The 11,973-nt window shown below is 37.3% G+C and overlaps 1 protein-coding gene across 1 annotated transcript in view; it reads left to right on the top strand.

The window, feature by feature from the left end:
• CEP57L1 (centrosomal protein 57 like 1) overlaps positions 1–11,973 on the top strand; it is a 30,397-nt gene that overhangs the window by 7,970 nt on the left and 10,454 nt on the right. Inside the window, exons 4-8 of the mRNA XM_042780938.1 lie at positions 20–136; positions 1,272–1,349; positions 1,849–1,935; positions 10,188–10,265; positions 10,381–10,622. Of these exons, the coding sequence (XP_042636872.1) occupies positions 20–136; positions 1,272–1,349; positions 1,849–1,935; positions 10,188–10,265; positions 10,381–10,622 (602 nt within the window). The remainder of the gene's footprint in view (positions 1–19; positions 137–1,271; positions 1,350–1,848; positions 1,936–10,187; positions 10,266–10,380; positions 10,623–11,973) is intronic.

The raw sequence follows: 11,973 nt of genomic DNA, 5'->3' as shown, positions 1-11,973 counted from the left end.
TTTTTTTTATCCTTTCCAGGCACAGCTTCAAAGGGAAAAAGAACAAGATCATATGAAGCTGCATGCAAAACTTGAAAAGCTTGACATCTTAGAAAAAGAATGTTTTAGACTTACAACAACACAGAAAACTGCTGAGGTAAGCTTCCACTTGGTCCTTTGAAGTGATGATGCCAGGAATAAATCTTTGGTGTTAAGCACAATTGGTGAATGTACAAAATATGAATGTACAGTAAATTTTATATTAGATTTATAAAGCTTCATTTAGAGTAATTTGGATGTGAATTCCTGTCTATAAAGATGGAAAACTAACGTGTTCTGTCACAGCATGAATAAGCTTGCCTTTTGAATGTGATATTATAATTTTGACTTCTTATAAGATGGCAGAATATTTTCATTTGTCAAATAATTTACTTAAAAGGATATTGAAAAGATTGTCATTCACCACTTGCAGATAGAGTAAGCCTATCCTAGATCCCTTCCAAATGCTCTCCTTGTTCCCACCCTGTTGTTGTTGTTATGTGCCGTCGAGTCGGCCCCGACTCATAGCGACCCCTCCTTGGGTTTCCAAGGCAGTATCACTACAGAAGTAGGATTGCCCAACCTTCCTTCCGAGGAGTGGCTGGTGGGTTTGAACCGCCGGCCTTCTGGTTAGCAGTCAAGTGCTTTAGCCACTATGCTACCAGAGCTCCTAAACCTATCCATTTCATAGAACTTTCTTCAAGTCCTGTTTCTCTATGAAGCCTTCTGTGAGTTCTCCAACATTCAGAAAGTTTTGAGCTAGTACTGTCCTATTCTGAGCCACACCTTGGGTAGAAGATACAATGCATATGTGTTTAAGGCTGTCTATAGTGTATACATGGTCTGGGTCAGATCGTATACATTGCTTTGTTGTTTTGTTGTTTCATGGATATTACTCTTGTTTCCCTAAGTACAGTATGAACTCTTAAGTAACAAGGATTCTATCTTGTATTTCTAATATGTCTTCTTTAATATCTCTAAAAGTTTCATCATATGACATTGTTGCTGGAATTTAATAAAGCCTATGAGTATATTACATTCTTTGCTTTCCCTTTGTTTTTCATCTGTAATAGCAGGTAAAGAATCATAAGAAGAAAGCTAAGAAAAATCTTGGCTTCTTTTACAATTCCATTTTCTTACACCCTGCTTTAACTTGCCAAACTCTTAAGAATCAAGACCCAATAGGACTCCATTTGGAAAAGAATATTTGGCTCATTTTTATGTAACAGTCCTAGTTTTTCATTCTTTTGCAGGACAAGATTAAACATTTAGAGGAAAAACTTAAGGAAGAAGAACACCAGCGTAAGCTATTTCAGGACAAAGCTTCTGAGGTAAACAGAGTACTGCATAATCCACAGTAAGCCACACATGCTTTATTATACTTTTCATTAACTGAAGCCTATATGATAGACTCTAATTTCTGCTTCTTAGAATGTTAGTTTGGTCTGTTTTTGCTATAATAATGGAACTCTCAATCAGACAATATATTCATATACTTGGATGTACTACCAAGGGGTTTTACTTTTTGGTCTCTTGAAATTCTGACAAATACATGTATTTTCAGTTGAAAGAACTCCTGGGATAGATTATTTTCAGTTTGATTCATAAAAGTATCAAGCAGTGCATTCTTATTAACACAAAATGGTCCTAACTACCACAAGACTAATGACTTTTACAAAAAATTTTTTTTTTTAATTTTTTTTGGCTTTCCTTTTTTCCTCAAAAAGCATTTCTTATATTTATAAATGGAGAATCTGATTTCACATTTTTATGTTTTTGAGATCCTTGTTACATAGAGCAATTTTATAAGTTTGTTGTTTACCATTATAGCTTCAAACTGGACTTGAAATCAATAGAATTTTAATGTCTTCAGTTTCAAATCTAAAACACTCTAAGGGAAAGAAGAAATCTTCAAAGGTATGCATATAAACTTTTTTCAAACAATATTCTATCCTTATCTGTTAATACTTATTTACTTACCTTTTTAATGGTAAAATCTATTCTTTTCTAAGAAGGACTTGGAGAGATTTATAATAAAAGACATGCAATAATGCCACCAAATGGGAATAAAACATGAATTAAGGGATGATGGTTTTAAGAACTCCATAAAACCTAGGTTAAAGGAAGTAACAACCATTCAACATAAAACTTAGCAATAAATTTGACAACCAGAGGAAAAGGAACATAATGGGCTATATAACTGCTTTTGTGAAATAACAGGAAGCATTCCAGCTTTTCTAGAAAGACACACTTTTTCCTAGTACTAAACTCTTAGAGAAATTTATTTTATGATACTTTTTTTAAAAGGCAATAGAAGACTATAATGCAATAGAAAACTGCTGACTGAAATAGTTTTATATAATGCATGTACAATTAAAAAAAAGGATATAATATTATATTATAGGTGTGTAAAATCATATTTCTATAGGGAATTTATTATTATTTGTTCTTTCTGTGCTTATGTCCTTAGGATTGCGTAAAAATAAGGATTAATTGTTGAGTTAGTACTTTATAGAGTGATGAGTATTTTATTTAGATGACTTGATGTTTTGGATATATTGTATTAATTCTTAGCCTTATATAATGCTAAGAAGAAAAATTTTAATACCTTTCAATCTTACATTTTTGAAATTACAGTTTAGAGGACCCTTATTACTATTTATTCTGTACGCATGTAGAGAGTATTTCTATGTGCCATTCACTGTGGGAGCCAGGGATGCTGTTTTGGAACTCTGGCCACTGCCATAGGCCCACCTTGTGGTCACTATAACGGAGAGATCATTACATCTAACTTTGGCAACTTCCAAGGCTGTATCTCCACAGAAGTAGATTGCCCAGTCTTTCTTCCGAGGAGTGGCTTGTGGGTTTGAACCACCAACCTTCTGGTTAGCAGTCAAATGCCTTAGGCAATAAACTACCAGAGCACCTCTTTTATTGTATAAATAAGAATTGCTGTTCAATACTCTGGCTTCATTTTTCATAACTCTCTTTTAAAGAATTTGTAAACTATAATAATAAAAACATTTTTCCAATGTAGCATAACCTTGTTTGTTGCTTAATTCTTTCCTTAAATATTTGCTTTGTTCCTTGTTTGTGCATGTTATTTACAATCACTGTAGATATCTTGCATGTGGAAAAGATAGGTTTTATGGCATCCTTTGTCTGTTAAGTTAATGGAAATTACTTTTAAACTCAATTTACCTATTCGTTGTTAAAATAGTAAAGATACAGGAAGAGAAGATAAAAGAAATGAAGGAAGGAAAGGGAGCTCCTGGAAAAGAAGAGAATCATTAACAGTAAAATCACTTTATAAAAGTATTTAGTTCACTCAAAATGTTAAACAGAGTTACCACTTGACCCAGCAATTCCACTCCTTTAAATGTACTTGAAAGAATTGACAACTGATACTCAAAACAAATACATGTACATGCATGTTCATAACTGTACTATTTACAAGAGCCAAAACGGAAATACCCAAATTTCCATCAACAAATGATTAGATAAACAAACTCTAGCATATACATGCATGGAATATTATTCAGCCATAAAAAGGAATGAAGAAAAGATAAATGCTACAAGGCAGATGAATCTTAATAACATTATGCTCAGTGAAAAGAAGTCAAACACAAACGGTCACTTATTATATGATTCTATTTACATGAAGTATTCAAAATAGGTAAATCCATAGAGACAGCGCACAAGATTGGTGGCTACCAGGGGTTGAGGAGAAGGAAAATTAGGAGCAACTGCTTAATGGGTAAGAGGTTTCCTTTTGGGATGATGAAAATGTTTTGGACAGGCTGTATCACCATGAGGAACGCCAGTGGCACAATGCTTAAAACATTTGACTGCTAACCAGAAGGTTGGTGGTTCAAACCCACCAGCCACTCCACGGAAGGAAGACAGAACAATCTACTTCCACAAAGATTTACTGCCTTAGAAACCCAGTGGGAGTTGCTATGAGTCAGAATCAACTCGATGGCAGTGAGTTTGTTTTGGTTATATGACCATAAGACCAGAAGAACTAGATGGTGCCTAGCTACCACTGTCAACCACACAGAAAGGGATTAGTACAGGAGATCCTGAATAGAGTGAGAACAATGTGGAACAAAACTCAAAATCATAAAAAAGACCAGTTCTGATAGAGCCTGGTGAAACCCTCGAGACTGTGCCCACAAGTTACCCTTCAGGCCTGGAGTTGAACTCACTCCCATGGCTTCCAGCCAAACAATAGACAGGTATATAGGGTGAAAATTTACACCAGGTAGATACACTCCTTAGAACAATCAGTCATGGGAAAACAGAAGAGCAGTATTTGCCCAGGGAGATAGCTCAGGGGCAGGAACGCATAGAAAGGAAGGACACGGGGAACAGGTAACTATAGGGAGGAAGTGGGAAGAGAGCTGTTGTTACATTGTGGAGATTGCAATCACTGTCATAAGCAAAATGTATATGAACTGCTGTGTGGAAAATGAATTTGCTCTATAAACTTGCACCCAAATCACAATAGAAATTAAATAATAAATCCTAAAAAAGAAAAGAAAATATTTTAGACATGGTAGTTACACATTTTGAGTACTAAATGTCACTGAGTTCTTCACTTTAAAATCGTTAGTTTTGTCATGTGAATTTCACCTCAGTGACATACACACACACACACACATTAAAAAAAAAAAAAAAAAAACTTCAAAAAAAAGTACCTAGGTCAAATCTCAAATTCATAGCTTCTACCGAAAATAATGCCTCCGTTTAAAGATCGAAGGAGCATGGATGTTGCTGAGGGTAGTGTCCAATTTTATGAGGTCTCTGTGGGACTCCTGCTCATCCTGCTGAAACTGTTTCCCCTTATCCTGGACATGGTTCACTTCACTCATCACTTTATGATTTGCATAGTCTGGTACCTGTAGGTGATAAAGAGATAAATAAAACCAATTTTTAGAGAAGCAAATAAATATACAAGCATAAGACATAGTGTAATAAAAGCTTAGTGCAGGCATAAGCAAAGTATTGTATGCTATGCAGATGAAGGAATATGTGAGGGGTCACACAAGAAGCATCATTAAAGGCAGCCATCGAGAATTAGTAAGTACTGACAGAGATAAGGAAAGGTGCATTACAGTCTGAGGTAACTTTTTTCACAAACTGATAGGTCATTCAGTACTGCGGGTGAGATGGAGCTTAAACAAAAATTTTGCCATTGAGTCAGTTCCAACTCATCGTGACCCCATGTTTCAAGAGTAGAACTGTGCTCCATAAGGTTTTCAGTGGCAGATTGAAAATATAAATAGCTAGGCCTTTCTTCCAAGGTGCTTGTTTTGATTACCTAGTGCCACTTTGACAGGAATATACCACAAATAGGATGGCCTTAACAAACAGGAGTTTATTCTTACAATTTGGAGAACTCCAAGTTCAAAGTACCAGGCTCTAGGGGCTGGGTGAAAGCGCCTCAACCTTGGGCTTCAGCTCTGCCTCCTGCTCCTAGCCCACTGAAGCTGGAGGTTTTTCTTCACTCAGCTGCTGGCTGCTGAGGCTGACAAGCCCAAGGTTGACAAATAATAAGGCACAGTCCCGATATTACCAAACCACACGGCAGGCCATTAACTCAAGTCCATTAAAAATCCCAAGATCGGCAGAGCATGGCAGGTTGCTAGACCATGACTTGGCTACATGAATGGGTGCAAGCGTGCCATAAGCTAGAGACCATCCTTAACGCAACTACTCAACTGCTCACAGTAGATTCCACCATGGAGTTGATTACCAGTTTCATCATGGGGAATACTATATCCAGCTGCCCAGCCACTCAGCCAGGCGCAGCCAAGTTGACACACAAACTTAACTACCACAGTGCCTGTGGGTGGATTCAATTAGTCACTGAGTTCTTAACTGTTTGCATCACCCAGAGATTCCAAAATGGGGCACTGTTGTTATTAGGGGCTGTCGAGTCAGATCCAACTCATAGCGACTTTATGTACAACAAAATGAAACACTGTCCAATCCTGTGCCATCCTTACAATTCTTGCTATGTTTGAGCCCACTGTTGCAGTTGCTATGTCAATCTGTCTCTTGGAGGGTCTTCCTCCTTTTTATTGACCTTGTACCAAGCATAATATCCTTCTCCAGGGACTGCCTTTCCTGATAACATGATCAAAGTACAAGAGACAAAGTCTGGCTGTTCTCACTTCTAAGGAACACTCTGACTGTACTTCTTCCAAGACAGATTTGTTTGTTCTTTTGGCAGCCCATGGTATATTCAGTATTCTTCGCCAACATCATAATTCAAATGCATCAATTCTTTTGCAGTCTTCTTATTCAATGTCCAGCTTTCACATGTATATGAGACTTTTTTAAATACCATGGCTTGGATCGGGCACACCTTAGGCTTTTCAAAGTGACATCTTTGCTCTTAAACAAACACATTTATTGAGGTCTTTTGCAGCATATTTGCCCAATGCAATACATTATTTCATTTCTTGACTGCTGCTTCAATGGATGTTGATTGTGGATCCAATTAAAATTAACTCCTTGACAACTTTAATCTTTTCTCCATGATGTTGCTACAAGGGCATAAAAACCAAACCAAACCCACTTCGACTGAGTCAATTCTGACTCATAGCGGTCCTATAGGACAAAGTAGAACTGCCTATATAGGGTTTCCAAGGCTATAAATCTTTGCAGAAGCAGACTGCTTCATCTTTCTCCTGTGGAGCAGCTGGTGGCTTCAAACCACCAACCTTTTGGTTAGCACCCAAAAGTGACATAGTGAGTTAAAATTGGGGCATAGTGAGTTAAAATTGAAAATATAGCTTGGAGGAAATTTATAGCCCACCGCCAATGCCATGTTAAGACTTTGAACTTTCATTTTGTAAACAGTTACAAATCATTGAAAGTTTTTGAGGAAAATAGGGACATAAAGCTGTACTTCTAGATAGTAACGGACAGCATTATGAAAAGGTGAGTTTGGAAGTAAAGAATCTAGAGACTGTCAGAATACTGGTAGAAGATGATGGAAGTCTCTTTATGATGTTTTCATTATTCTGTTAATTAGGTTAGACTGTAATTAGAGACCTCTGAACTGAAGTTCAGTGACTAGAAAAACTAACTTAAATTTCTTTTGCTCTTAATTACAACTGTTTGAAATACCATTAGACCAGATCATTTTATTAAATTATCACCTAGGTCACCAAGTAACTCTGAAGGAAGAACTGACTCACAAACTTTTATAATTTCTCTACCTCTCAACTATTTTATTTCTTTAATTCTCTTTTCTGTTTATTTATTTGGGAGCTATGGTGGTGTAGTGCCTAAGGCATTTACTGCTAACCAGAAGGCTGGCAGTCCAAACCCACCACCCACTCCTCGGGAGGAAGATGAGGTGATCTACTTCCATAGTGATACTTCCTCGGAAACCCAAGGTGGGGTCGCTATGAGTTGGATCTGACTTGACGCAGTTTGTTTTTTATTTTGGTTATTTATTTATTTATTTTGTGATTTGGGTGAAAGTCTACAGAGCAAATTGGTTTTCCATTCAACAATTCATATGCATTTTGTTTTGTGACATTCATTGCAATTCCTATAGTGTAATAATACGCTTTCCACTTCCTCCCTGTGTTTGCCATTTCCCTTCATCCTTCTTTCCTATTCCTTTTTGCCTTTCTAGCTTCTCCCTAGGAAAATGATGTCCTTTGGATCTTGTATGATAGGTTGCTCTAATAAGTGCACACCTCCCTGGTATTTTTCACTTTACAGGCCTATTGTTTGGGTCAATGTTGACCCACAGAGTTCTAGACTTGAAGGATGTCTAAAGGACAGAGTTTCAGGGGTTCCTTAATTTTCTTCTTAAAAATCTGGTGATTTATGTTGTTGTTGTTGTTGTTGTTATTGTTACGTGCCATCGAGTCAGACCCGACTCATAGTGACCCCTCCTTGGATTTTCAAGGCAGTATCACTACGGAAGTAGATTGCCCAACCTTCCTTCCGAGAAGTGGCTGGTGGGTTTGAACCGCCAGCCTTCTGGTTAGCAGTCAAATGCCTTAAGCACTATGCCACCAGAGCACCCCCTTATTAAATATAGAAATGGTTTGTTTTTTTTTTTTAATTCTGGTGATTTTAATAGTTAACATATCCAAATTTCCATTCAGAACTAGGAGTGTTTTGTTTTCATTATAGAATATTGTCATTTGGTGGATTAGCCTCTTGCTGATGTCTTAACTAGAGTGACCCAACTTACCCTGGTCTGTCTGAGACTTTCCTGGTTTTAACACTGAAAAGTTCTGCATCCCAGGAACTCCCTCAGTCATGGACAAATTGGGATGTTTGATCCTTTTGGTAAAAAATGGTTCACTTTCTATAATAAAAATGGTTAGAAAAATAATTTATTTTTTGAGTTTAAGAATATAGTTGTTGTTGTTGTTATGTGCCGTCGAGTCGGTCCCAACTCATAGCGACCCCTCCTTGGGTTTCTGAAGCAGTATCACTACGGAAGTAGGATTGCCCAACCTTCCTTCCAAGGAGTGGCTGGGGGTTTGAACCGCCAGCCTTCTGGTTAGCAGTCAAGTGCTTTAGCCACTATGCTACCAGAGCTCCTAAGATTAGCAATGTTTATTTAAAAAAAAATGTATGAAAAAGTATATATAACAAACAATGTCTGCTTAAAGAATAATAAGATTAGCACTGATGTACTTACACCCTGCTTAAGAAATAGAACATTACCAACACAGTTAAAGCCCCTCATATGCCCCTCCTAAATTGCATACCCTTTCCCCCCAGAGATATCCACAATTCTGTATTTGTTCATCATTCTCTGGATTTTTTTTTTTTTTTTAATTGCTATGTAGATTCATGTCATCATCACCAGAATCAGTATACAAAACTATTCCACCACTATAAGGCTGCCTAATGGTACTCATTATAACCACACATCCCCAGTCCCTAACCCCTGGCAACTTCTAATCTTTTTTCCACTTCGGTATTTTTATTATTTCAGCCATGTTATGTAAATGAAATCATATAGTATGTGACCTTTTGAGGCTGGCATTTTTGTTGTTGTTAATTGCAGTGGAGCCAATCCTCACTCATAGCAACCCCACATGTGTCAGAGCAGCATTGTGCTCCATGGGGTTTTCAAGGCCGTGACCTTCTGGAAGCGGATCATGAGGCCGGTCTTCCAGGGCACCTCTAGGCGGATTTGAACCACCAGCTTTTCAACTAGCAGTTGAGTTCTTAACCATTTGTGCCACCTATAATTGTTATTTCAACAGTGTTATATAAATGGGATCATATAGCATGTAACCTTTGGGGACAAAGTGTTTTTTTACTCACCTAATTCCCTGAAGATCCATCTATCTAAGTTGTTGTATGTATCAATATATTATTTTTGTTGTTGCATAGTATTTCATGGTATTAATATATTACAGAATGTTTAGGTGTTCACCGACTAAAGGACATTTGGAGGAGCTCTGGTAGCATAGTGCCTAAGGCTCTTGACTGTTAATCAGAAGGCTGGCTGTTCAAACCCATCAGCCACTCCTCGGAAGGAAGGTTGGGCAATCTACTTCTGTAGTGATAATGGCCTCGGAAACGCAAGGAGGGGTCACTAGGAGTCAGGTCCGACTCGACGGCACATAACAACAACAACAAAGGACATTTGGATTGATTCCAGTCTTGGGCTATTGAAAATAAACGTGCTATGAACATTTGTGTTTAAGTTTTTGTGTGAACATAGATTTTCATTTCTCTGGGATAAATGCCCAAGAGTGCAATTGCTGGATCATATGTTTAATTAGATGTTTAGTTTCACAAGAAACTGCCAAACTGTTTTCTAGAGTGGTTGAGCCATTTTCCATTCCCAAAAATGGATGCGTGATCCAGTTTTTCTGCATTTTTGCCAGTATCTGGTGTTGTCCCTAATTTTTATTTTGGCTGTTCTGATAAGACCATAGTGATTGGAGTTTTAACTTATGTTTCCTTAATGGCTAATAATGTTGACTTTCTTTTCATGTATTTATTTCCCAAATCTATATATCCTTATCAAGGAGATATCTGTTTATGTCTTTTGCCTGTTTTATAATTGTACTGTTTGGTTTTTTTATTGTTGAGTTTTCAGAGTTCTTTATATCATAAATGTCTTTCAAAATAATTATTTTGTTTACTTTCTGCCTTATATTCTTTAGAAAACTAAGTGTTTGAAGAGAGGGCTCCCTCAGCAAAGTTACTCAACATTTGGAGCACCACCTTTTGTGCCTGGGAAGGTAGGGGCAAACAAATGAAGAGACTTGTTCAAAAAAACTACTGTTTTATTGTAAGTAATACTTAAGTACCATCAGTCATTTGAAATTGTTCTTAGCTGTTTCTTTTCCCCTTAAGTCTGTCAGTGCAAGGCATTCTGTGAGTGCAAGTATGCAAAACCTGCTGCAGATGACGCAAAGTTGTGGCCCACACACCCTTGAGAAGCACGCTAAAGTGACTGAGCCTCGATGTTTCCCCAAGCCTAGCAGAACTCCCCAGTGTAGACCTGCACCTCCTAACTCAGAAAATTCCATTTCTATTTGTGATAATTTGTCTGAACTGTTGATGGCAATGCAAGATGAGTTGGACCAAATGAGTATGTAAGTATTTTTATTGTTTATCAAGGAAAAGTAAAAATATAGAGATCATTTTTCCCCTTATAAATTCTTAAAGGCCTTATTTGTTCACTTTGATCTGCAAATTATTTGTCAGTGATTCTTCTTTGCATTTATTATTACTATTTAAATTTCCAACTGTGTTTAATTATGTAATGAGAAGAAAGAGCTGCAAACATACACTAATAATCAGAACCTATAATGTATGAAATATGAATCTAGGAAAATTGGAAGTCAAAAATGAAATGGAATGCATAAAGATCGATATAGTAGGCATTAGTGATTTGAAATTGACTGATACGGGCCATTTTGATTTGGACAATCATGAATAGTCTACTCTGCTGGGAAGGACAAATTAAAGAGAAATGGCATTATATTCATCGTCAAAAGAACATCATAAGATCTATCTTGAAGCAAGGCAGATCTCAAGATACATCCCACCCTAAATAGGTGTAGGGATTAGGATTTACAATACATCACAGAATGGAGGATGATGACTAGAAGGGCTATATGAAGCAATTCACTGCACTGAAAGACTGAATAAGTATGGTGAAAACATATAACCCTGGCTCACACCTTTCATGATTTTAAACCACCCAACATCCCCTATCCTTTCACTGTCAGTGACAGGATAATAGCTGTCTGTCTACAAGGAAGACCAGTTAATACAACTATTATTAAAATTTAGGCACCAACCACTAGTGCCAAAGATGAAGAAATTTACCAAGTACTGCAGTCTGAAATTGATCAAAAATAGAGTCAGGATGCATTGATAATTACTGATTGGAATGCAAAAGTTAGAAACAAGGATCAATAGTTGGAAAATATTGCCTTGGTGATAAAATTGCCACCAGAGATCACATGGTAGAATTTTGTAAGATCATCAACTTATTCGTTGCAAAAACCTTTTTTCAACAACACAAATTGCAGCTATACACATGGCATGGACCTCACTGGATGGACTACACAGGAATCAAATCAACTACATTTTTGTAAAGAGATGATGGAGAAATTCATTGTCATCAGTCAGAATAAGGCCATTGGCCAACTGCAGAAAAGAGTTTCAATTGCTCTTTTGCAAGTTCAAGTTAACGCTTAAGAAAATTAAAACAAGTGCACAAGAGCCAGAATATGAGCTTGAGTACATCCCACCTGAATTTAAAGTTGTTGTTGTTGTTAAGTGCCGTCAAGTCGTTTCCGACTCATAGCGACCCCATGCACAGCAGAACGAAACACTGCCCGATCCCACGCCAGCCCCACAATCCCTGCTATACTTGATCCCATCATCGCAGCCACCGTATCAATCCATCTCGTTGAAGGCCTCCCCCTCTTTCAT

The sequence above is a fragment of the Orycteropus afer genome, unplaced genomic scaffold, assembly GCF_000298275.1.
Source record: "Orycteropus afer afer isolate SDZICR_OR568_19922 unplaced genomic scaffold, OryAfe1.0 scaffold00072, whole genome shotgun sequence".
Taxonomy (NCBI): domain Eukaryota; kingdom Metazoa; phylum Chordata; class Mammalia; order Tubulidentata; family Orycteropodidae; genus Orycteropus; species Orycteropus afer.
This window is presented reverse-complemented; position numbering and strand designations above follow the sequence as displayed.